Genomic DNA, 27289 nt, shown 5'->3' with positions numbered 1-27289 from the left:
CGGAAGGCACTGGAGATGAGACTGTACAGTCAGGTTTGCAGAGTTTTGGTCCTGATGAAGGACTTTCTATGGAAATAAGAGTCTTGCCTCCCCGTTACACAGTCTGTGTTCACCTTGGCCCTCCTGATCTCATGTTGTTAGTGTTGCCTTCCCTGGGCAGAGTCTGGATGAGTTGGAAAAGGAAATGGTTTGAAGGCAGGAGATCAACTGGTAGATGATGGTTACGAGGGCCCATCTGTGTTCCAAAGAGGGGCTGAAAAGCTGCCATCTCACTCCATCCTGCTGTGGACTGGCTTGTATTCCTCGGGAAGAGCTCAAGGGGGGCCATGTAAGAACCTGAAAATACGAGACATGACAGTTGGCCCAGTGTTCTGAAGCGGTCCCTTGACATCTTGCTGCGCCTTTGGATTATCTTAATTGGAGCAGGAGAGATCAGAACTTAATTAGAACATAATTGAGCATCCACATTAAACAGAGCTGGCTTAATGGCTGCTTTGTAAACTTCACCTGGGAATTCTTCCCATCAGCACATCCCTGAAAATATTTTGGGCACACGCCATTAGGTCGGCGCTTCGCTGTAGTCGATGGCTAATAAAAGTCGCCTGTTTATATCCTAGCGATAAGGACCAGCACAGACTCACATGACTTTGTTTTAACTGGGTGTTATTTATAATAACTGGGTATTGTTTATGCAAAACTAAGATTCTGTATTTCCTGGAGTTACTGGCTTTGGGAGATTTTCCAGAAAGTGGCAGAAAACCGCATTCAAAATGACTTACATAGAAAATAATGTTTTCTTAAGATGTGAGGAGTCCATGGGGAGATCTTCTAGCACAGCTTGCTTGGTGAGCCTCAATGATGTCTGTAGAGAAAAATGTTCCTTTTATTGGTGTTTATTTATTGATAAAATGACATTTCATTATGGCATGTTCGTATACTACTTAGACCATATTGCACTTCCCTTGTCTCCCCTCACCTCCCCAGTCTCCTGCTGTCCCCTTCCTCTTCTCAGATAGTCTTCCTTCTGCTTTAAAGTCATGCGTGTGTGTTTAACCTGAATTCCACATGTAAGGGAAAGTAAGAGCTGTCTGTCTTTCTTGGACAAATTCCCTATATCCCTGCTACCCTCCCCATGCATACTCCTCCCTCCTAGTCGTCCCATTGTTCCCCGATGCTGTTTCTTTTTTACTTTCATGCCATCTGTTACATTTTATATAGATACATTTATTAAGTATCTATATAAAACCTAGGAACCACACATAAGAAAACGTGTCATTTGTCTTAAAGGTTGGCTAAACTTGCCCAATATGATTATCTCCCATTGCAAACATTTTCCTGCAAATGACATACTTCATTCTTCCCTACAGCAGAACACAATTCCACATTGTTTATCTGCATCATATTTTCTTTATCCATTTTTATGTTGGTGAACCTTTTCTTAAAGACAGGACATTACTATAGAGCCCACGCTACCCTCAAACAGGCAGTCCCCATGCCGTAGCCTCCTGAGTGCTGGAATTACAGCTGTGTACCACTAAAGTCAGCTGTGGGGGTAGAATTATGTATGCCCATTTAATCCAGATTTCATTGTTTTTAAATGTTAGCCACTTTTCTTCCTAGCCTTCAGCCCTTTAGTCAATCACCTGTGTGTGGGCTCAGCATAAATGTTGGTATAGGCTACTCTATGGATTGATCTCATATGAGTTAATGTGTGTCTTTTCACTCTTTGAGAGTTGTGGTTTGTTTTTTGTTTATTTATTTTTTTGTCTTTTGGTATTTTGAGACAGGGTTTCTCTGTGTAGTTTTGGAGTCTGTCTTAGCACTTGCTCTGTAGACCAAGCTGGCCTCAAACTCACAGTCATCTGCCTGTCTCTCCCTCCCGAGTGCTGGGATTAGAGGCATGTACCACCACCACTGCCTGGAGTGTTTTTTGTTTGTTTGTTTGTTTAAAAACAATATTCTCTTCTATCTTCTTTTTTTTAAGATTTATTTATTTATTAAGTATACAGTGGTTTGCCTGCCTGTGGGCCAGAAGAGGGAACCAGATCTCATTACAGATGGTTGTGAGCCACCATGTGGTTGCTGGGAATTGAACTCAGGACCTTTGGAAGAGCAAGCAGTGCTCTTAACCTCTGAGCCATCTCTCCAGCCCTCTTCTATCTTCTTTTGGCCATTTTTTTTTCAAATACACATACCCAACATGTAACTGTTACAACTATGTTTTGTTTTATTTGCCTCATGATGTATCTCCCCACTAACCCGTCAGTTCTCCCCTCCGTCTGTCCGGTGTGCTGCTTGGGACTGATCTCAAAGTAAATTACAGATCAGTGATCACATATGCCTTGTCCCATGTCTCTTGCTCTTCTCCCTTTCTACTTCACGTTTCTTTTCAACTCTACATTGGTTTGAGACAGGGTCTCCTGTATCTGTCCCAGGCTGACCCCCAACTCCATGTGTAGCCGGCGTGACATTGAACGGGTGGTCTCCTGCCTCCTCCCCCCAACTTCTGGTTTCTGGCATCCACTGCCACATCCACTGTCAGCCATAGATTTTGTTGGGTTTTATTCGGATTTGGGGCCTAGAAAGATAACTCATTGTGCACTCTCAAAAACTAACACATAACAACAAAAATATTGTGTTTTAACTTTGTGGTTGCCCGTTTGCCCTGCTCGTACAATACGCACACTTGTGCCTTTTAGCGGTCAAGGATTCCTTGCGGCTGCCCACGTCCCATGAGCCCGGCAGCCCCAGCGTCTTCGGTCTTGAGCTTTCCCTTTTCTATGACTTCCTCTCTTATCTCTTCACGCACCACAGCTTTTCAGTTGCCTTCCCTTCTCCCTTTCGGCTCCGCAGCAGATAATTTCTAAACCAAACAACAGCTGAACAATACCCCACTGTTCTGCACGTCTGGGTATGCAGGGCACGTCCACGCCTGCCCAGAACCGAAGGAAAATATCATCTCTCGCAGTTTATTTCTTTGCATCAAAAGCGAATAAATCTGTGCATGAGCTTCATGCGGCTATGTCAAGGTCTATTTAATAGGGCGAGCGGGGCTGCATCCTCCGCCTAGAATCTTTACCGCTCCCGGGTGTGAAATGCGGACAAGCCTGGTGTGTAGGAAGAAGGAGACTGGCATCTTACAGTTGCCCCATTGTGTAGGCCATTAGACTGCAATTCATGCTTGGTTACATATTCGCATTGTTGTAACAAGTGTTTTCTTCTTTTAAGGTAGCTTTTGAAGGGGGCCTTCCCTTCCTTACACAGCCTTTAAAAAGCAAAAAAAAAAAAACAAAAACAAAAAGCACTTTGGACTGGGGTGGTGGTGGTGATGGTGGTGTAAAGTTGGGAAGGAGGGGGTTCTGGATCTGGGAGGGATGGACAGAGGGGAGGGGGGGGTGACCGCAATCAAAATATTCTCACTAAATTCCCAAAGAGCTAAAAAGAAATGAGAAAAAAAATATTGTGTGTCAAATAAACAAGCCCTCTCTAAGATCTCTATCCCCTTGGCTGGCAGTGTTTCAGTGTCTTTGTTAAAGCTGTTGGCTTCGAGGTAAAAGACAGCACATAATCTCCAGGATCCAGGCACCGAGCACTTTCTTCGCTAACAGCCACGATAAAGCCTCCTTTAAAACCCTAAGCAGCACTTTGCTTTTCAGTGACCATCAGTTTCACAGCAACGCGGTCAGCTTTCTGTAGGATTATAAAGCCAAATTGCTGCTTCTAAGAGAAGAAGAAAAAAGAAATCAGATGGAATTTTTCCTAAGAAAATATTGTGGTGAGCTGGAGTTTGAGCTGTCAATGGAGTGCTTACTTAGAGTAATAGAGGCCCTGGGTTTGGTCCCCAGCACCACACAGACAAGGCATGGTAATTTATGCCTGTAATCCCAGCACTTGGGAGGCAGAGAAAATTCAGGCACTGAAAATTCAAGGTCATTTAACCTCTGTTACACAGATACTTTGAAGCCAGCCTAAGGGATACTCTGTTTCAAAAAGAGAGATAGAAATTGTGGGAAATGAATGAAATGTATCTAGAATTATACTAATAAACCTTCGTTTGAAATGCCCACATCCTTGTACATGAATCTTTCTTGCTTTGTTGCCCTGGACCTATTCCTGCATTTCTTTATTCATTTACTCCGCCGTGGTGGATGAAGCCAGGGATGGAAGGAGAGAAGGTGTGGATTCTGCTCCCCAGAGCTTGTGGTCTGGAAGGAGCATGTGTGCCGTCTGTGGCTGGTTGCTTTCTGAGGTGCTGAGGTTCACAGGAAACTGCAGGACAGCCTTTCCTATGTGGAAAGGACTTTCTGGGTTAGTCTAGGATGCATGAGATTGGAGAACTGGAAAATAGTAGTTAAAGCAGTTGAAACTTTCTCTTTTGTAAACAATAATCAACCCAGCACAGATGGCTTGGAGACAAAAAAAAAAAAAAAAAAAAAAGACACTTCCAACAGGGTGTGTATCTCAGTGTGCCCAGCCAGGGTCAGACTGTGAGCTCTGAGAGTTCCATCCTTGGCACACCACCAATATCAGGGAGGGGTGGGGAGGGGGAAGGGAGGGGGAGGAAGAGGGAGAGAAGTGGGGGGAAGGCACGCTGACTCCTGGACCTGCCAGGTACAGCATGATCAGGCGTTGGCCACTGCAGTCTGCCCAGCAGTGTCCTGCTAATGGATCCCTGGTTGTCTTCTCTGGATAGGGCACTTTCGGATTAACTGATCCTATCTTTCCATCTGCATCAGTCCTATTTCCAAATAAGGTCATATTCTGAGGTACTGGGGTTAGGATACTAGCAGAGGAATCTTGGTGAAGGTGCAGTCCAACCCCTTCTCTCCTTTCTTCCTGCTGATCCCTCATTGGCTGGCCCCGATGGTTGGTAGGGGATGCTGGGTGACATGAGCTTGTCCCCTGCATCACAGGGCAGGGCAGGGTAGGGTAGATCTAGAGGGACAGAGAAAATTTCCAGAATACTTTGCATTCTTGGGAGGGCTACCAACAGGGCCGCCAGCACCTCTAGACTGACTTGGTTCTTAGTCTCTGTCAAAGGGATTCTCCTTTCCTGGGGGTAACATAGGCAAATGACCATTTACTCCAGATCAGGCACCAATGACCAGCCACATAAGTCATTCCACCTGGAGGTTGCAGCTCACACCCCTCATCCCTGGAGCTTCCTGCACTGCTGGCAGGCACCTCTGTGCCAGGAGTCTCCTTCCCAGCCCTCATTACTGCTTGTCTGCTGGGGGAGAGACCTTGTGAACCCATGGGCTCCTGAGGCTTCCTGAGTCCTACGCATGGACTGTGGGGGTCGGTGCTCCCCTTCTACCCTGTGAGCTCCCTGTATCAAACTCAGATCATTCGGCTTTGCTGCAAGCTCCCAGGCCCACTGAACCATCTCACTAGCCCTGGTCCCTGAGTCCTAAGCGTCATGTCTAGAGGATGGAGCATCTCAAGTCAGCGGAAAGTGCTGCAGAGCAAACCAGAAAGGGACCCTCTGTTTCGCAGGTCCCTTAACAGTTCTCTGGCAGGGGCTGATGTTTCTGTTTCAGCCACAAGAAGGGAGAATCAGGAGACAGGATGGCTGGTGCTGTCCCTTCTCAGCACAGCTTGACTCAATACCCTAGAATGTTTCCCGCTGTGACTTCCTAGGTAGACCTATATTTGGCTGCATGTAATGGTAAGAAGAGTGGCAATAAACTCAGTGACATTTTTGTTGCCTTATATGTCAGGAGGGGGTAGTGCAGGCCCAAGCTGGCACAGTGGCTTAAGGCCCAGGTCCTCCTAACTCCTGCTCCATCGTCTGTAGTGTGTGGAGTTGTGTTTGGTTTGTTTGTTTGAGGCAAGGTTACCTATGGCCCGAGCTGGCCTCAGACTGGCTAAGTAGCTGAGGGTGGCGTCCAACCCCTCATCTTCCTGCCCCACTTCCTAAGGCTGAGTCACCACGCCAGGCTGAGCGTGTGGGTTTTGGTCTCAGGACATAAAGGGACTGTTCATTTCCAGGCCCACAGCTGTATTCCAAACCGGAAGTAGAAGGAACAGCAGGCAGGAGAACCCAGGAAAGGAGTGTAATCATAGACATCCCTTGGTTATTTCCGTTTCTGTCTCTTAAAGCAGAACGGTGATCCATAGCTGTCCCTTTCTCCTCAGAAACCCAGGACATCGTTTTGGGCCTAATTGATAGCTGTGCAGAGGCAGTAAGGTTTCTGCTAAGAGATGAGTGCAGTGTGGGTTCCGAGTTCAGCCAGCAGGAGCTGTGGCCCCACGTACTCGGCTTCTACCTCTTGGTGCTTAAACTTTTCACGTTTATGTTTTCCCTCCACCTTTGAAAAGAGCACCCAGATCTGAAGTCCAGCTGTGGGCTTGAGTAGACAGAGGGAACCAACAAACGCAGTATGCCATGTGCCCTGTGTTTCAGTCAGTAGCCATTTGCCCCGTGCTTCAGCCGATGGCCCAGTAGCTAACCACGCAAGATGAGGTCACACCACCTAGTGCTCTTGGCACTGTCCTAGTCTATAATGCTTGCACAGTGACAGAAATCATTAAGGTTGTCTCTCTCAAAATGTATCCTGCTTGTCCTCTCTGGGAGTCACACACGGCAAAGCAAGCTGTGGTTTAGATAAGAAACTTCTTTCCACCGGTTCCTATAACATCAGCCTCTTCAGGGCTGCAAAGGTGGTTCAGAGGTTAAGGGCACTTGTTGCTCTTGCACAGACCAGGGTTCAGTGCCCAGTGCCAACATGTCTCACAACCATTTCATAACTCCAGTTCCAGGGATCTGATATCTTCCGACCTCCGATGGCACCAGGAACATGGTGCACATACATACATGCAGGCAACATACTCATACATATAATTATAACAAATAAATCTATCCTTTTTTCAAAGTCAGACTCCTGAGGTACAGAACATGTAATAAGCACCCACTAGGTGCGCTCACTGTCTTTTATTAGTCTCTACTGTCAGAAAATGCTTTATTCAAGGTTGACTGGAGAAATAGCCTCAGGTTGCTTTATACTGTCTGCACACTCTTTGCTGACACACTTTTACACCTCATAATAGACCATACATATTAAAATGGGTCTAACCAACTTACTGCTCTCTTTGTGCTATACAGACATGTGGGTAAAGTAAGAATATAACTTAATTTTATCTTCTCCCTTTAGAGGAAGAGAACCAAATTCATTGCCTGCGATTTCCTGACTGAGTGGCTATACAAGTAAGTCGTTCCTGTCATTAACATTCAATGGCCCTGAGCATTTGATTGTGTTGATTTTCAATAGAAGAACAACAACTGACTTAATTCTTGTCCTTTTTCTCGTCAATCAAACATGGCTGTGTGACCAGTCAGAATCCGAAGAGGGCAGGGGAGCCATTCACAGAATTCTTCTCCATTCCCTTCGTGGAGGAATGGCTCAAGGGCCAGTAAGTGTGAATAGTTGACTTCCAATAGTTTTTCTCTTACGTGTATGTGAGTTTGGTGTGCATGGATGTGTGTATGAGTGTTTGTTAGTGTGTGGGCCCACATGTAAAGGCTGAGGCTGCCGTTGGAAGTCCTCTCTGATCACCGTTCGCCTTGTTCATTGAAGCTTGCTGATGTAGTCGGTCTGGGCGGCCAGCTTGCTCTGGGATCCTCTGTGTTTGCCTTCTGAGGACTGGAAGTGCAGGCAGCTGGCACTTTCTTCCAGTATTTGTGTAGGTTCTGGGGAGCCCAACTCTGGTCCTCATGCTTACATAGCTCTAGCCACCGAGCCATCTTGCCCACTCAATCCTAATCTCAAGGTTATGCTCGCGATAGCTTTTTAGTATAAGGGAATGTGCACTTCCCCCCAGGTCTCACACTCAAGCCCAGCCTAATCTACACGGTGAGTTCAATGCTGTCCAGAGCTATACAGTGAGATGGGGGTGAGTGCCGAGAGATGGCTCAGTGGATAAGAGTACCTGTTCTTGCAGAGGACCCAGGTTTTATTCTAAGTACCCCCATGGCAGTACACAAACATCTGTAACTCTGGTTCCAGAGGATCTAGTGCTGACCTCTTCAGGTACTAGGCTCCCAGGTGGTACACAGACGTACCTGTACCAAAACACCCATACATATACAATGAACCTAAAAGACAACATACAAGACCTTCTATCTATGAGATTCTCCATGGGAATCTTGTAGACCCCTAGTCTCTTACTGCCTGGGATTCTTCAAGGGGCCTCAAGGTCCCCTCGTAGCTCACAGAGACACACCGAGATGTAGCAGCCATCTTTGCAGCCAGAGACACAGTGCTCTGGCTTCTGCTGGCTTTTGTGTCCTGTGCTTCCATTATCTTTCCAGGAGATGCCGAGCATGACAAAAGTGAAATCGAATCCACAGGATGTAATAAAACCTGAGCCACACCTCCCCGTCATAACACAGTTTGGTGCTGAGGACACCGGAAATGGACAGTCAGGACTGAAGCCCCAGAAGAGAGAGGCATGTTGCTAAGCAGCTGAGTTTGTGTGGTGTTGAAATAGGAGCGGCAGGGCTGAGTCCCTGGCACCCGGCCGCCCGCATGGCTAGCTTATGCCCGAAATAATTACACGGAAACTGTATTCTTTCAAACACTGCCTGGCCCGGCTAGTTCCAGCTTCTTATTGGCTATCTCTTACATATTGTTCTAACCCATTTCTAATATTCTGTGTAGCCCACGAGCTGGCTTACCAGGGAGGATCTTAACCTGCGTCTGTCTGGAGCCGGAGAACCATGGTGACTCCTCCACTAAGCTTCTTTTTCCCAGAATTCTCTTCTGTCTACTCCGCCTACCTAATTTTCTGTCCTATGAGGGCCGAGGCAGTTTCTTTATTAATAAGAAATCACTCCCACATCAGTGTGGTGTTTTAATTCGGGTGTTAACGAAACAGTAAGGAAAGTGGTGAGGCAGGAGACCCTTCCCAGGCCTGGAGCCAGCCCCACTGGGTTGAGTCCTGACTTGCATTGGAGGATTTAGGGAACGTATTCTTCCAGGGTACCCTGGAGCTGGAAGAGCCAGTGAAGCAAGCAGGAACCAGAGTCCTTCAGGCATATGAGGACAGGAGCTGGGAAACAAGCTGCAGTCCAGGCTTATGAAGTTGGGCTGTGTGAAGAGCTGTGCTGCGCACTGTGATGTTGGCAGCATCGGTGCCCTTTCCCTACTAGATGCCAGTTTTAATATTGCAGCAATCTGCGGACAGATGCATGTCTCAAGGCTGGCGGTGAGGCAGTTTACCCCAGTTGGGAACATCTGCTCTAATCCTACGGCTTTCCTACCCTGGCTGCATTTAGACGCCATCTGCAAGCCAGGGCTACAGAAATGGCTCAGTCGTGAGAGGCTCGGCTCACAACCAAAGTATAACATCAAATGCCAGTCAGGAGTGGCAGTGATGCCTTTAACCCCAGCACTCGGGAGGCAGAGGCAGGCTGATCTCTGTGGGTTTGAGGCCAGCCTGGTCTACAGAGCGAGCTCCAGGTAGTCTAGGACTATATAGTGAGACCTTGTCCCTAAACCTAACAATAAGAATAAAAATTGTTAAATTGTCTATAGAACTTTGTTTCCCTCGAGACCTGTTAAATCCAAACTTTCAGGATGACCTGAGCATCACATTATTTTGTTTTTGTTTCTAAAAGCTTCCTGTGTACACTTGATTTGTTACGGTTTCTATTTTTTGAGACAGAATCTTACCATGTAGCTTAGGTTGGCCTTAAACTTTCAATCCTCCTGTCTCAGCTTCCTGAATGCTGGAATGAGAGGTGTGTATCAAACTAGCTTCCTGAGTAACCTTAGAGTACAACCAGGCTTGAATTCTCTGTCGGGGAGAAGTCACCCTGCATCAGAGGTCACCCTGCATCTGGGTGCTAGTATCTGGTCTAATTGAGCAGTTGCTCTGCTAAATGCTTTGTTGACTGTGATCCCTTTTAACCTCCCTGCAGCTCTTGGACAGAGATGCTGAAAGTGGGAATTGGGCAATAAAGGAAGTAATCTTGGGGAAATACAGTCATCACTGCGCTGCTTCCCCACTCATGCAGCCTGTTGCAGGCCGACCACACTCTTATAAACGATAGCGAGGTTAGAACACACAGGAAGTAAAGAATGGAGGAGATGCTTTACCCCGTTCTTAACCTTCTCTGCCTAAGAGGTTCTTAATCCTTTTCACCCCCTCCTCAGAATCCAGCCCCAGGAAGACTGGTGGGTTCATGGGTGCTAGACTGGGCTGTACATGAGTTTTGGGGGCAGTAGAGACAGGACTTGAACCCGGGCAGTCTGCCTCCAGTCAGCCCCGTCAAAAGCTCAGTTCACCACTACTGCCTTCCATGTCAACCGGAACGTGACAGGATCAGAACTGAGACTGGGAGAAAATTGACCTCATAAAGGATGTAATACATGCACGTGGTAATTTAGGGGATCTGAAGTGGGCATTTTGACTTAATGAGAGCTTCCTTTCCTGGCCTGTCTTTAGCAAACAACCCCTGTGTGAGATGTCAGGCTAAATATATCTGCTACCACTTAACTGCCTCTAGTAAGCCTGTCTACCCGTCTGTGAGCCGTCTTCTGTTGGAACCTGGCTCTTATCTTAATGTCAAAGTCCAGCTGCCTACAGCACAGTGCTATTGTCATGTGAGATCAGAGCTGGATTGGAGGTTTTTGTCACAGTGGCTATTAGTGATTATCCTGTAAAAGATACTTTTCCTACGCGATCCATCCATTCCCCCCTCCCTGCCCTCAATTTAGCAGACTCTGTATTCTGTCTAGTCTTCTATAGCTACTCTTCCCAAGCCTATTTTTGTTTGAATATTTTTTGTATAGCCTAAGACATTGACAATCTTTAAAAATACTCTTCAGCTCATAAAACCGTAACTAGAATTCATCATGTACAAAATATGCATCTTTATGAAATAAATTATACAGTGGAAAAAAAACACTTCAAGTCAAGAATTGTCATGGAATTAAATCACTCTAGACCTAAAGAGTCTTTCAGAACGATGTTTCATCCCAACATGGATGACTTTAATTTTTCTCCTAGCAAAGGATTACTTTAAGAATGCAGAACGGGCCTGAGGCTGAGGCTCAGGTAGGAGAGGGGTAGAGCGCTTGCCTAGCACCTCGAAGCCACGGGTTCAGTCGCCAGCACTTCATAACCGGGTGTGGGGGTGCATGCCTGCCATCTCAGCCCTCCAGAGGTGGAGGCAGAGGGGCAGACATTCAGTCCTTGCTTACTCCTTAATTAGATAGCTGTATAGCAGGTTTGAAACATTGTCTCGAAAGAAGGTTGCAAAAAGAAAGGGGGGGGGAAATAATAAAAAAAAGAAAAAAAAATAAATAAAAGAAAATAAATCCTTATAAAAGAAAAAAAAAAAGAAAGGGGGGGATATTCATTGCTTTCCTTTTTACTCTACCTTCCCTCTTCTGGTAGGTATTTATGGCTTTTCCATAGTTATAATAAAACATAAGTTAAATTAAAACATAAGACTTTTCTGCGTTGATTCTCCTGCTTCTGGATGCTTAACTTCCTGTGTTTCTCAGTTCAGGTACTCTAGTGAGCTAGAGCACTTAGCTGAGGATGGGACAGGGCTGTCCAAACAGCAGGAATCCCCGATGATTACCATCTAAGCCTGTTCAGTCTGAGGCACCAGGAAGGAATTTCTCTTCCACTAGACTTAGATCTTTGCTTTTGTTTTTTCAGCTGTAGGGATCAAACCCAGGGCCTTGGGCCTGTTAGACAAGTGCTCTCTACCTATGGGCTGCAGCCCCGGGTCTAGATTTGAATCTCTAAGTGACAATTCTGGAGCTGGTGAAAGCAATCAACAAAACTGTGCCTGATAAGAAGCAGGCTTGAGAGATGATAAGAGTCTGAGTTCTTATTTATTTATTTATTTATTTATTTATTTATTTATTTAATCTGGCCACACCTAGTGCCAACTTTGTTCCTTTGGAGTTAAGTGAGCAGCTAAACACCTCCTTTCCTACCTTTTCTTCCTTCAGCCAGTTTGAGTTTAATTTCTGGCACTTGCAGATGAGAGCACCCTGATAATACGTTCTCTTTTGTGAGGCTGCCACATCCCCTCCAGTGCTCTGGAGTGGACAGCTTTCTCTAGGTTCTGCTGCAGTAACAAAGAGCCCCACGTCTCAGTGCTCTACACTACAGGTCTGCGGCTCACTCTTTTCATGCTGTGTGCTTGTCATCCTGGGCTCTGTTCTATGTCTCATTTCGGTCTAGGACTTAGGATGAAGGAGCAGTCCCCTTCCTGGCCTCATAGAGGAGGAAGAACGATGGCTAAGCCATGCAATTGGCAAACACTGCTGCTGTTTGCATCCCATTTGCTCATGCAAGTTATGTGGCCAAATTTGACATCAGTGTCAGAAGGGAGTGCACCTTGCTGGACAGTTGTGGCGCATGCCTTTAATCCCAGCACTTGGGAGGCGGAGACAGGCGGAGTTCGAGGCCAACTGGTCAACAACAGCCAGAATTGTTAAAGAGAGAAATCCTATCTTGAAAAAACAAAAAACAAACAAACAAACAAAAAAAAAACAAAAAAAGCTGGGGGGGGCCGGGGGCGTGCACCTGCCTCAAGGAGGATTGGAAGCTGTGTAGCGCTGAGCAGGTATGCCCTTTTCCTCCTCAGGAAAAGGAGCGATGATGAGAGCAGTGCTGCAGTCAACCGAGGACTCTCTTGGAGTGTCAGGGAGGAGTTTTTTCCCTACCTTCCTTTCAGTGGGTGCGCACTGTGCCCTACCTTCTGATGGCCTTCTCCTGACTCAGAAGCTAGCACCATCCTCTTGACACGTATAGCCCTAATCAACCAGCTAGGTGGAGGCAATGGCTTTATTTGCTAGCATCTTCAGAACAGGAAGCATATCGATTTTTTTTCTATTTCAGCCAAAAAGTATTGCCCTGAGATTCAATCAGACTCATTAGCAAAAAAGAAACAGCGAACTGAGCTGGAAACAAAGGGTCCGCTGCCCTTCTGGTCTCATGTCTCAGGGGAGGAGGCTCATGAAAGACGTTGTTGAAACTGAGGCCTTCAATGAAGCTACGATTGTGTTAGAAAAGAAAAGGTTGCTTTGGGTAAAGGGTTTTCTTCAGCCAAATTCTAGCCTTGGACAAAATAAATAAAGAGAAATCCCACCGTAGTTTGATGATGATAGATGTCTTATGACCACAACCTGGGGTGAAAGCAGAATTGCCTCTGTGGCATCTGAGGACAAGTCCCAGAGGCACGGCTGCCTCTTTGCAGTGAAGTTAACAGTGGACTGGGGACACCTGAGCTTTCAATGTAGCCCAGGCAACTGCACACATTTTCTTCTAATGTTCAGAACTACATGGCGGCTGGGCAAAAATTGTGCTGTCGCACCCTCTTGATGGGGGGAAAATGTCTTTCAATTAATCTTGTCTTACAGAATAGTACATTTCTGTCTCGGTCGTCACCAAGGAAGGCCATTTCTGTCTCAGGGGACAGTCTGTCATCTTCTCTGCTGCTGTGTCATTTGTTTGCAGAGGGAGGCAGGAAGCGAAGCTGCTTCAGGGATTTGGGGCATGCTGAAATGGATAAATCCTCCGAGCGACTCCCTGTCACCGGAGGGTTGACATACAGGTGGCCATCTTTCTAGGGCACATGGCGCCACTTCCTTCCTCCCTTTGCTGGGGAGCTTGTGTACACAAGCCAGTGGGCTCTATGTTATTGCTGCCGTTTATGAATGATGTATGAGCTGCCGCTGGCTGCTCCACACCATTACCACACTCGGTAGGTTAAAATCACACATACTTCTTTTATGATTTTGGAAGATCCAGGTTCAAAATCAGTTTTATTAGGCCAGAGTTGAAGTGTTGGGATGGCCAGTGCCTTCTGGGGGCTGAAGGAAGAAGTCTTTGTCTCAATTTCCTGGCTTCTACAGGTCAATCCTTTGGTGCTATCTAGTCCCTGTTACTTCTAGCCCAGTACCTCTCCTGCCTTCCTCTCCTAAGTGGTTATAGCCTTCTAGGTAGTCCAAGATCACCTCCCCTGTCAAGGTCTTCAGCTTGTTACCTCTGCAGTTCCTTGTGCCACAAAGGGAATATACAACCCAGGGACTGGGGATTCAATGCAGAGATCTTGGGGGCACATCGCTGGTAAGCTTTCCGTGACTGTAACGAATGTGCACACTAATCTACTTGTGAAGGGAAGAGGTTTACTTTGGATCCCAGTGCAGTTTCCAGTCCACGGCTCTTTGGCTCTGTTTCTTTGGGCCTACAGTTAAACAGTGTCTTGTGGCAGGAATGTATAGCTGAACAGAATTACTCATCTCAAAGACAGAATTCACATAGCTTCTCTTATGTGTACAATCTAGATTTACATAGCCATACACAGACCTCACACGTACACACGTGACATGGGACTTAGAGTCCTCTCTTGTTTCCGTGATAAAATACCCTGACAAGACAACTTAAGGGAAAGGGGTGGATATAAGTCCAGAGGGGACAGTCTATCGTGATGGGGTGTTGTGTGACACTGTTCCTGGGGGTGGAAAAGGGGTGGATGTAATTCCAGAGGGGACAGTCTATCGTGATGGGGTGTTGTGTGACATTGTTCCTGGGGACGACATGAACAAACACCTACTCACCATGGACAGCTGATGACAAATGAAAGTAAAGATACCACCAAAGTCCAAGTAGGTGGCCAGTGAGTTTATTGGGGTTATTTACAAGAGTGTGGTGAGGGGCTTCTTACAGGTGCAGAAATGACCCAAAGACAGCAGCATCACCAAAGCCAGCACAACATGGGTGACAGTTCATAAAAACTGGAAACCTAGTAGCCACTGCATAGCCTTCAAGGCAGCTCAGATGGTCTTCTTCCAGGCAGCTTGCTGAGTCTGAGCCCCTTCTAGACTCCTCAGTTGGTCTGAGATTCTCTCAGTAGTCCTTACTGTTCAGATAGGCTTGGGGAGGGAAGGTCCTAGTATATCTGGTCAGTTTGAAGGACTTTCTGAAGCCATTGAGTTGTTTACTTCCTGAACTTAAGGAGCTTTCAAGTAGGATGAAATATTACACAGATCTCTCTCTCTTTCTCTCTCTCTCTCTCTCTCTCTCTCTCTCTCTCTCTCTCTCTCACACACACACACACACACACACACACACACACACACACACCTTAGAATAATGTGAGATGCTTCCTATAGGTTCGCATGTCTGCACATCTGGTCCCCTACAGGAAGCATCTCACATTAAACCAAAGCACTGTGAAAGCAGAGAAGGAACTCTGTGGGGAGGAAGAGGACCAGTGATGGAGAAAGGATGGATAAGGGAGGGAGGAAGTGGCAAATTCAAATAGTAATATGTGTAAGAAAATGTCATAATAAAACTTATTTTGACATTAACTTAAAAAAATAGACAAAACCCTCAACCTTCTCATGGTCAGGAAGCAAAAGAAAAAGAGAGGCTCAGAGTCTCACACTACCCTTTAAGGACACCTTCCCTCCATCGACCGGAAGCCCTCCCCCAGGTCTTCTTTCTTAGAGGCCCCACTGTCTTCCAACCGTCTCATGCTGGGGACCAAAGCCTTACCATACCAGGCTCTGGGGAACAGTCCAGGTCAGACCAGAGTCAGCCACCAAAGGATCCAACGGTGTCTCTAGTCACAGGATTTATGATGCAGGGTATATGGTTCCCATGCCAACAATTCTCCAGTTCCCTGCACATGGTAGCTGGATGTCCTGAGATTTAATTCTGACGCTATGCAGAGTTAGCAGGGACACTGCAGGTCAAGGCCCCTCCCACAAGAATGCCCACGCGTCAGATGTCATTGGAAGTATCTGGGTCCCAGACAGCCATGCTTCTTCCTAAATCTGTGGTCCACGCATTACACAGTAAAAGGACAGTGACAGATAATTGACAAACTCATGGAGTAGTGAGGACCCGATTTGCAGAGCTTCAGGAACACTTGTCTTTCGAATCGTCCTTGCCATTTCTGTAAAGACCTTGTGGAACCATAGCGTTCCTCCTTTCCATCGTGGGCTTCATCCCAAATAGCCCCAGTAGTATATTAATTATTGGGCATGATTTACAGGCAACTGGATGACCTCTTCCCACACTGTGGGGCCCTGGTGTGAAAGCATTCACTCAGCCGAAGAAACCTTTGTTCTCATAGTCAAATCTGCATAAAGCTAGCCCCCCACAATTATTCTTTATGGCAGGATATCCAACAAGGAAAGGATCCTTGCTAATAGAACACATAAGAACCTTGAAAGACAGGTATTGAGCAGGGAGACAGCATGTCTGCCCTTACTAATAAACAGGTCTGGGTGGCCTTGAATTCTCTAATAGCCAACTCAGCATAGTGTAACCTACTGGCCTCTGCTTTGCCCTAACGAGCTGTCAGTATTCTGTACTTACCTTCACCTCGGGTTCACTGACACAAGATCTTAGTCCAGAAAATTAACTGTTTGTGCCTTTACCCATAGAAATACAGGAAAAAAGCTTAGATCACTAAACCAGCCCCAGAGAAAAGAATTCCTTCTCACCTGGGTGACAGTGGATACAGCACACACACACACACACACACACACACACACACACACACACACACACACACAGCACCCTGTTGCTTAGCCCCAGGGAGGCAGGGGCAAGCACCATCTGCTTCCCTCCTGCCTGGCTTATGCTGGTTGCCAGGGTTACCACAAACGCTGTGATCCCAGCTGCCGCTGGAATGGAAGTGCTTAGAGAGTGTACAACACGGGCGTTTTTTTTTCTGTTCTTTTTCTCTACGTTTATCAGTTACCAACTTCTAGCTTAACTAACCACCCAAATGTAGTTAACACATGGCACAAACTCCCTCTCGCTCTCTTAGAAATCATAGTTCTTCCCCTTATTTGCCCCTTCTCAGATAGGCCTGGGGGTGGACTTCACAGCCACGCACCCTCTGAGACAGTAGTACACGAACTGGTGCCTGCTTTACCAGTCTACCCGTCTTGTTGATCCTAAGAGATGCGTGCTTGGTATCAGTTATTTGCCAAAGAGTTTTTAACTATGTCTGTGTGCATATATAAACTGGAAACCTTGCGGGAGTGGGGGGGGCATTGAAAGAGCTTTGGAGAGAGCACTGGGGAGAACTTAGGAGTCATAAACAGGACAAGACGAAAAGACGTCTGTGAGTTGATTTGTGTGCCCTCAGACCTCTGTCAGTCAGCTGTCACCTGCTATGGTGGTCCTTCTGGATCCTGAGAGGTTAGGGGGGTTGGCACCCACACATAAACCTCAATACTTAGGAGTTCTCACAACCTGGGGAAGCTAGAGATGGATCATGTGTTGGTGGGCGTGGCATCTACGCGGAGGCCTTGGTGTGCAGATCCCCTCTGGGCTTGGTGTGACTGTTGCTCTCTGAAATCAGCAGCTGGGATAGCCCGTAGGAAGCCACTAGGGAGCTCTTGGGAGGCAGGGCTGTTAATATAGCCTTGTGAGGGTAGAGTCAAGCAGGGCTCATGAAGTTTTTCTGAGCCCTCCTCATTGTTGCCTGTAAGAGGAAAACAATGGGACCCGTCAGCAGCATGAGTCATCCAGGCTGGGGTGGGACTTTCTGGTGGGGTAGCTGCCTTAGAGTCACCCATGCTCCTGTAAATAACCCCAACATACCAATTGGCTCATCCAGCTTGACAAATGGAATTCTTTCTTTGGTCTGTTGACGTTCCCCCTAGCTCTAGGAAAGGTCCTGTGACAGGCGTGTATTACCGAATTCCTGGTCCATCTGGAATTTAGTCAAATTCTGTAACTTCTGGTCATTCTGGCCTTGGCATGTGCATTGGTATGTGTGTACATGTTTGTGTGTGAATGTGGGCACATGTGTGCTATGGTGCATATGTAGAGGTCAGAAGACAACCTAAATTACTGGTCCTCACTTCACACCTTAGTTGAGACATGACAGGATCTCTTTGCTGTTTGCCACTGTGTATGCCATGCTAGCTGGCCTGGGTGTTTTGGGGGATTCTCATCTGTTTTGCTGTAGATTACAGATGGGTGGCACTGTGCCAAGGTTTTACATGGGAACAGTGTAAAGTCTTCCTGCATGTGTGGCAAGAGCCATTTCCCCAGACCTCATTCTGGTTTTTAAATGGTCTGGCTTTGCTGCTGGGCTTCACTCTGTTTAAATTTAAGTCCTTTGTCTCCAATCTCCCTTCCTCATCTCAGGGACCTAGAAGGTAGAGGAAGGGATGTTACACACCCTAACCTTAGTTCACTCTCTGGAGACTGAATGGCAGGCCAGCTGTTAAGTTTCCCCAAGTCACAATAGGAAAGACACGTGACTAGTTAACATCACAATTGGGGTATATTTTACGGAGTGGGGTGGGGATCAAGTCCCTAAGTCTTGGTCTTTAAGAGCTTTCCTGTATCTCTTACCCACAGGGGGAGCATGTGGTCCTGATGCTGGTTGTTCTGTAGGCTGCTATCTGGGCTCACAGCTTCTGTGCTGAGGTGGGCTGAGCAACCTGCTGTGTGTCTAACCAGGGCAGTGACTCAGCCAACTGGGGTAATCACTGCTTGTTGACTTCCTGGGGTGGAGATTAGTGAGGGGGCAAAAGCCCAACCATGGGCTGCTAACCATGATTTTTAAATGTTCTGGAAGGCCACACTCAGGAATTACGCCTGAACTGCTGGAGAATTTCCTCACGTCATAGAATCCTGGGATTAAAGGGATCCTAGGAGATCCTATCTGAAGAGGTAGTCAGTCAGCTATATGTCTGGGGTCTACTGGACTTCAAGTCAAGACTTGAGAGGGCTGGAGAGATGGCACCATCTGTAAAATGAGGACTTGAGTTCCCAGATCTCTAGTACCCAGGAAAAAAGCTGGGCACAGTTGAACACACCTGTGGCCCAGTGCTGTGGGGGTGGGGATGGAGCTCCTGGCTGCTCACTGGCCAGCCAGCCAAGCAGAATCAGTGGGCTGCAGGTATTTTTTTTTTTCGTGCCTCAAAAATATAAGGCTGAGTGCAGTTAAGGAAGATTTCCAACCTCTGCCTTCCACACATACCTGTACACACATGCACCTTCTTGCCCCAGAGTGTAAGTGCCCAGTAAAGGGTGTAAGAGAGTAAGGCAGTTAAGGTTGAGGGCCACATCTCTTGCTAGATACAGTAGGTGGAAAGCACCCAATCCTAGGCCATTAACAGACATTATGATTATGATGATTGATGTGAGCTTGGCCTGCGCAGTCTTTTGAAATGGATTTCTATCTGGATCATTCCTGCTTTAATGTTCCAAGAGAACAGTTCATCTTTTACCTAACGAAAGAAGGATAAATTTAATTTAAAATGTAATGTTCAAGCTTTCTTTCTACCTGACTATAATTCATACAACTGAATAGAGAAATATACAAGGACCGCCCTCCCAGATCTTTTTAGTGTGTATCTGTCTATGTCTGTGAGTGCATGCATATGTGTATGGGCACGGGTGCGTGAACCTGTGCACATGAACACCAGAAGAGAATGTCACCTCTCTCAGAGATTGACTCGGGATGATGGGCTTGATGCGAGAGCACTGGGATCTGAGCTCTTGTTTTTGTGATTGTGCAGAAAGTACTCCTAATCCCCTCTTTTCGCTGCCCCATTTGCAAGCATGTTATGATATCTTCTCTGCCCGCAAATCTTTTGCTTTGCAGCCAAAGCTGGGGAAGCACATGAATATATTTTCAAATACACACACACACACACACACACACACACACACACACAGAGACACACACACTCACACACACACTCACACACACACACACTTAATTCCCAGTTAGGAAGAAAAGGAGGCTGCCATTCTGATGAGTGTTGCTAATAAGACAAGTTGTCTTGGAGACCATTAGTGACAGAATTTCTGCGCCGGGGATGTCCAGCCCCAGCCCTGAGGGACCTCTGTGCCGCAGCCTCCTCCTGTGATTGACACATTCATCTCTCTTGCTCCTAGTGTCCTAGTGATGAGGCTTGCCCCTTTATTTTTATCTGACCCCAGGCCAGCTGTACTGATTCCAAGACAGGGAAGGCCCTGGCATGGCATCTGTCCCTTCAAGATGGCCCACTGAAGCAAACAATTCCCAGGCGCTTCTCTGCAAGAGTAGATCCTTTTCATTCAGCCTGATAGATACATGCCTGCTCTCTCGCACTGATTCTTGTTTGCGAATGAGACAGCGCTATATTATTTAGTTCTGAAAGCCAGGGACATCACTAAAAGTGGCCTCATGTTACTGCCTCACGGACCTATTAGCCACTCATTTTGCCGTTCGCACGTGTCATTGAGATGCAAAGTGGCTCCGGGTCTCATTACTGAACAAGGCCCTTTGTCCGACTGGCCCCGGTGTCCTCAGCTTTGCAGTTATTCCTTCCTCTGGTCCCCAGCAGGAACACTGTTACTTTGACATTCGCCACATTGGCACTGAGAAACGTACCCGTGGCAGGGAAGATTGCCACTGAAAAGACGGGTACCACCAAATTTCCCCTCAGATGCCAGCCACAGACTCTTCTTTGTTAAAGCATCCTGACCTAGCTTCTATTATCATCCATCAGCTGCTGAGCTCCTTCTCCCACGCTGGTGACCTTCTAGCTATCTCTTCCCTTCTTTGGTCACTCCCTGTTTCTGGGTGGCCTACATTCCCACTAGGAAGCAGTCAGTGACCTTGAGTGAGTTCCCTTTGTCTTACCCCCCTCCTCCTCCTCCTCCTCCTCCTCCTCCTCCTCCTCCTCCTCCTCCTCATGTCTCTTCAGCCCTAAACGCAGGGTCACAGCAGCCCTGTTTCTTCTGTGAAGATTTGGTGAAGCCACGTGCACGCACGGCACTTAGCACCCTGCCAGGCTGTTGGGGTTTCAATCTGAAATGTACCCACAGGTTCATCTTGCAGATACTGGAGGCCATGCTTGTGGTACTATTTGGGAGACGCTGGAACCTTTAGAGGGTGGGGCCTGGCTAGTGAAAGTAAGTAAGAAGGAGAGGGACTTGGAAAGTCATTCTTACCCTGGTCTCTTCCTAGCTCTCTGTTTCCTAGACAGCTCAGACATGAGGGCTCTCTACTATATACTCACACGGCCAAGAGCCTCACCATGCACTCCGCACCTTGAGGAACTGAGATCCCTCTGAACCCATGGGCCAATATAAGCTCTCCCTCTGTTAGGTTGTTCCTGCAGGTTACCCGATCACAATGGCCTGCCTCCACAGCTCTGCTGCATGCCTGTGTTGTCCCAAGTGCTAATACCAAGAGGAGCAAATGTGAGATCAGGCTAGGTGCCTATGGCTTTCTGTCATGTAGATTCAAACATTCATCAGACAAGCACACAGATCTATTTTAAAGCGGACCAAGAGGTAAAAGAAGAATAACTAGACCCCAGCCTAACCAAAGGATGCTTTAAGTAACATTTGAGTGGAAATCAGAAGAGACCTAAGAATGAACCAGGAGAAAATGGTGTCTGGTGCTGACCAGCCCTCAGACACATTGGAACAATGAAGGAAAAGTGCCCTCATCTTAGGCAGATGTGGCCCCACACCATGGAGCAGGGCTGAGTAAGCAGATGACAGACTGGGAGGTAGGGCCCTGCGTCTCCTCTGCTGGGCACCCTTGAGAAGAGACAGCCTGCATAGCTGTCCTGGTACCCTAGGGCTTCAGAGGAGCTGAGAGGGCTGGTTGGCTGGAACTGGGGAAGAGGCCTGGTTTCGCATGGGGCCAGAAAGTGGTCAGTAAACATCAGCTGCTGTCGGTGTGCTCCTGTGCTGTTCTCTAAGTTCACTGCTGCCATACCACAGTCTCCGGAAGGCATTTTAACTAGTGATGTGGTGGTGACAACCACTGATTTCTAGCACACGGGAATGGGAGAATGGGAAAACAAGACCCTGCGTATGGAAAGCAGGGCTCCCAGGAACAGAGCACTGCAGCCAGGAAAGCAGCTATTAGGCAAGAAGAGGCCAAAACAGAAGCAGCAAACAAACAAAAGGCCGTCTGCTGGGGCTAAAAGTAGAAAGTAAACATTAGGGAAAGGTCCACACAAAGCTGCGCTTGCAGGGGCTGATTATCTCCACAGCAATGTCTACTTCATCTCTCCATTGGAGGATGGCCAGCCCCAAAGCCAGAGCCTGCTGCGACGCTGCTCCCCTAGACAGGGTCTCAGAAACCACAGTCTTCCTGGCTTTGATTTCTTCTGTTTTGGAATAATCTAAAAGCATTTATTCACCCCAACATGCTGTATCAAGGTTCTCTCTCTCTCTCTCTCTCTCTCTCTCTCTCTCTCTCTCTCTCTCCATCTTCCCTCCCCCTCCCTTTCTTTCTTCCTCTTTCTTTTCTGACCTGGAGGTTGAACCCAAGGCCTTGTGCGTGCCAGGCTGGCTAGTGCTCAATTGCTGAGCGCCCCCCTATCCTTACCACTACTTTCCCTTTTGTTTGCAGAGGTCTCACGAGCTTCAAAGTTGGTTTGGGGTCAAGGTTGACTGGAACTTAGGCTGTTCCCACTTCACCTCTTAAATGGTTGGATTGTGTGTGTAAGTCACCAAGCTGGCTCATGCAGTGCTTAAGCTACAAAGTCCCCACAAACGCTGGTACTCTGTCTCTTGCGCAATGTCTATGTAGTCTTGGGTTGATGACATGGCTCTTGCATCTTTAAGGCCAATGTAACCTGAGTCCTTCAAAGGAAGAATGGGTTAGCTGTGGTTTAAGCGCACACACTGATTGGACCTGGGGAAGCGGCTCAGCAGGTCCAGTGCTCGCTGTGCAAGCTGGAGGACCTGAGTTTAGATCCCCAGGATCCATGTAAAAAGTCAAGTGTGGGTAACCCCCAGAGCTGGGAGTAAGGGGCAAACAGGAGACAGTCCCTGGTGCCTCCTGGCCAGCTGAACCAAAGAGCAAGGAGATCCAAGTTCAACTGAAGATCCTGTTTCAAAAAACACAGTGAACCATAACAGGGGGAGGGCAGTGGGTGTCAGCCTCTGTCTTGTACATGTGCACACTTGAACACACATACCCCTCCCCACTCCCCAGACATGCACACACACACACACACACATATGGAGAGAGAGAGAGAGAGAGAGAGAGAGAGAGAGAGAGAGAGAGAGAGAGAATAACAGTTGTGAAAAATCCCAGGTCTTAAGAGGAAATGCTAACTCAAGCGTACACTCTTCCATCAAAGATGACAGTTTTGCCCTCTAAGAATGGGGATGGATGAGGCTCTTAATCAGGAAGACTATTATGTTGTCAAAGGCATTGCCAGGATGAAGGATGGATTCTCACAGGCCTATGACCATTTTATTGCTTTTCAGCCCTCGGCCACCAATCCCCCTCTCGCTCCTACTGACAGAAGAAGAAGCGGTGATCAGGATCCAGTCCTTCTGGAGAGCCTATCTGGTAAGGGCTGTCTGTGACTGTGACAGTAGGCATGACTGGGACTTGTTGTGACATGGTGGGCCAGTGGAAAAACAGATTCATCTGCAGTTGAATGTTGCAACTCACATGTAGACCTCAGAGACAGGTCTGCAAACAGAGGGATTCGGAGTCTATGTTTTTAATCAAAACTTATTTTGCAATTACCATAAAAGAGACATTTGAGGGTTGGGGCTGTTGTAAGAGTGCCTGCCATACAAGCCAAGGTCCTGAGTTCATATACACAGAATCCATGTAAAAAACTAGGCATTGTGCCTGTAATCCCAGCCAAGGCTGGGTGGAGACAGACAGATCTCCGAAGCTCATTAACCATCCAGTCTAGCTTAGTGGATGAGATTCGGTATTAGTGAGAAGTCCTATTTCAAAAAATAAAGAGATTCACTGAGAAGACCCCTGATGTCAGCCTCAGGCCTACTCACTTGCGTACACACTCAATACCTTCCAACTTTTTAAAGTTGAGTTTGATTGGCCTGTGTTGCCTAAAAATAATATTGCAAGCCAGACATGATGGTCCATACCCATAATCCTAGCACAAGTTCAAGCAAAATTAACCTGGGCTATAAAGAGAAACCTTACCTCAAAAAAAAAAAAAATCAAACATACAAACAAAATCCAAAGGTTCATGTAAGCAGAGAGGAACACACATTATTTCAGAAAAGATAGACAAACGCCAAGTCACCGACAATGGCACAGCCATTACCGGCATTTTGGGGTCAAACTCGATAACTTGAGACCTCAACATGTACAACAGCACAGACTCTTTACTGGGAAAAAATTACCTTTTCTGTTGTAGTGGGCTCTCAAACCACTTTCCTATTTGAGATGTTGAGATTATTTCTTGATTTCCAAGACCGCTGTCAGTGTTGTGACACCTGTGGGTAGCCGTGTTTGTAACTTGTTCCGGCCCCTAAAATGGGAGAAATTCTAGAAGTAGAAATTGTAGGTCAAAGGTGAGCTTCTAAAGAGTTCCTGAGCCATGCTGTCATGAAGCCCTTCAGCAAAGGCGTTCTTTAAAAAATTATTGTCAAGGACACATTGGAGTGCCAGGCGTCTCTGTGCCACACAGTGCACACACAGTCTCTAAGTTATCTGGTGATCAGAGATCAAGGTTAGCAAGCTTCCAGATGAACGTGCAGTGCCCATTCCAGAGAGCAGCGCTCCCTCTACAGCTGTGGGGAGTATCAGGGACACTGTTCAGACCAACATCTTCCGAATCCTTTGGTCAGCATTAAGTACATCCGTGATGTAGCGCACGCATCACTGGCGTCTCCATCTCCAGAGCTTTTCATCTTTCTTAACTGACGTTTTCCCCATGGAGCACCAACTCCTCATACCCCTGTTCCCTCCCAGCCCCCAGCCCCCACCAGCCTGCTTTCCATGGTCATGGATTTCACTATTACAGGAATCTCATGGTGATGGGGAATCTTCTCTGTGGACATGGTAAGATTTCAAATAACCTAGGAGATACCTCTTGCACACACGGGACAGTATTTCTAGAGGTTCATCTGGGGTGCGAAGGACAACCCTGAATGTGCACAGCACCATCCCGTGGGCTGGGGTCCTGGGCTGAATAAAAAGGAGAAAACAAATTCTTTTCTGTCTGCTTCCTGACTGTGGATTCAATGTCACCAGCAGCCAGACCCTTGCCACCGTAACTTACACAACACAGAAGACTACACCTTCAAACCACAAGCCAAAATCAGCCCTTCCTATCTGTGCTGGCTAGTTTTATATCAGCTTGACACAAACTAGGGGTAGCTGAAAGGAGGGAACCTCATTTGAGGAAATGTCACCATGAGAATCTGGCTGATTTTATGCAGTGCTGGAGACCAAAGTTAAGGGTTCATGAATGCTAGGCACGCATCCTATCAACTTAGCTATATCCCCCAGCCACAGTATCCGCTTTAAAAAACATCCTTTGCATTTATTTTCTTATTTATTGCAAGTGTGAATGTTGCATATGAGTGTGCATGTGCACATAAGTGCCACAGCATCTGTGGAGGGACAGAGGACAGTGTTCGGGAGTTAATTCTCTCCTTTCACCATGTGGGTTCTGGGGGTGGAACTGAAGTCAGGCTTGGTGGCACATGTTAGTAATACATACCAATTATGGAAAAAAATAAATGATTCAGATCACTGATTGGTATTTTGCCTACTAGAATTTTCTTATTCATATAGGAAATTTTACTTTGTTTTTACAGTTAGGGGTGCTAAGTGCTGTACTGTGCGCATGCTCTCCTCTCACTGACAGATTGGAAGTAGCTTTCCTTGTCAGCACACAAAGGCTGATGGTTCTGTGATATGCACTTATGTTTTATTTCTGTGCATAGCTTGAATTATAATCTGTTGACCCATAAGCAATCCAATGTTCTTTTTTTGTCTGCCTTGTAAGTTGCAGTTTTATGCAGAATATCCTCATATGTCTACACGCTTGTCTGAATTTGTCTGTAGGCTAATTGCTGGTGGTGGGTGGAGTTCATAGCATAAGGACCGAGTTACCCCCCCCCCCACACACACACACCTTTTATTGCTAAGTTAATCGAGAGAGGCCAGAATCTAGCACTAGACAGGTCTGGGTGCTCACTAGCAGCATATTCAACTGTGCCCCACATTTTGATGGCTCGGTGGCAGGAGGAAGGCAGAGATGGGGAGGGAGCCTGAAGTATGCCTGGGTCAATGGAGTTTTGAGTCATGTAGGATTTAGATTTGGTAAGGTGTATGCACAGATTTACTCAATTATGGAGTAAAGAAATAGTCAGTATAGTAGTATTCAGAGCATGTCTAGTCCAGTCCCGCAGATAATAATTCATAATAATACTCCAGATAGGAGTCGGAGAGGTGGCTGAGTGGTTAGGAGCACTTGTTAGTCTCGCTGAGGACTAAAGTTCAGTTCCTAGCATCCGTGTCAGGCCTCTCACAGCTGCTTGTAACTCGGCTTCAGGGAATCCAACACCCTTTTCTAGCCTCCAACGGCACCCACATACACAGGCGTGCACGGCACCCATATACACAGGCGTGCACGGCACCCACATACACAGGCATGCACACACACACATACACACACACATAATTACAAACCTCAAATCCTGCCAACATTTTGATCTCACCAGGTGTGGGGGCATGGGACCTAAAAGACAGGGCATTTTGAGAATGTTAAGTCGTAGGCAGTGGGTGTTCAATCCATTCCCATTTAGTTTACTTATCTCCCTACCCCAACCCAGGCCTTTCTCTTTGGAAAAGAGCCACCCTAGCCCGGTGGGTAGGGATCTGACCCTGAACATAGCAAGGTGTTGAGACTGTAGGCTAAGCAAGGATGGAGAGACAGCGAGGATGCCAGAGAGAGCCTGGCTGCATTGTTCCTGTCAGTCATGGGAGGCGCAGCTCCTCCTGGACAGCAGGAAGAGCAAGCTGGGTTCATGTTGGGCAGCTGACTGGGCTGCTAGGCCTGGCAGCTTTTTCTTTCTCTAAACTCGCTGTAGCCGCTGGAGGTTACACGGGAAGGACAGTCCACAGGAGGACGCAGTCCTGGCTGGGCATACAGTATTGTGCCATTGTGGCTATTAGTTCAGTTTCCTTAAGAAAGTGACTTTTAAACAGGCCGCATGGCCTCCGCATTCCACTGTGACATCTCACGGGCTCCTGTCACGGGGCCTTTGCATTGCTGTTGATTCTTTCCACCTGCCACTTCCCAGTCATGGCCTTCGCTGTCCTCGCTGAGGCTTCTCCAGTGGCTCTCTGGTCACCTCTTCAAAGGCAGGGCCCTCTGATCACACCCACTCGGCTTGCTCCCTTGTGGTGTCACCTGTTTAACCCTGTAGTCCACAGGCATCTGTTTGACTCCCCTGCCGCGACTCCAGCCCCAGCACTCTGCTGGCATTGTGCACTCCTAGAGTTTTAGAAATGAGTAACTGAATGCTTAAATCATCTTCA

The 27289-nt window shown here is 47.1% G+C and overlaps 1 protein-coding gene across 1 annotated transcript in view; it reads left to right on the top strand.

Annotated features, from left to right (window-relative positions):
- Iqck (IQ motif containing K) overlaps positions 1-27289 on the top strand; it is a 116913-nt gene that overhangs the window by 34824 nt on the left and 54800 nt on the right. The window contains exons 5-7 of the mRNA XM_050143383.1: positions 7155-7207; positions 7336-7413; positions 23239-23323. Coding sequence (XP_049999340.1) covers positions 7155-7207; positions 7336-7413; positions 23239-23323 — 216 coding nt within the window. The remainder of the gene's footprint in view (positions 1-7154; positions 7208-7335; positions 7414-23238; positions 23324-27289) is intronic.

This window comes from Alexandromys fortis, unplaced genomic scaffold (genome assembly GCF_014885135.2).
Source record: "Alexandromys fortis isolate MF-2015 unplaced genomic scaffold, M_Fortis_MF-2015_v1.1 scaffold_45, whole genome shotgun sequence".
In the NCBI taxonomy this organism is placed as follows: domain Eukaryota; kingdom Metazoa; phylum Chordata; class Mammalia; order Rodentia; family Cricetidae; genus Alexandromys; species Alexandromys fortis.
Note: the sequence above shows the minus strand (reverse complement) of the source record. Positions and strands in the feature narration are given on the sequence as shown.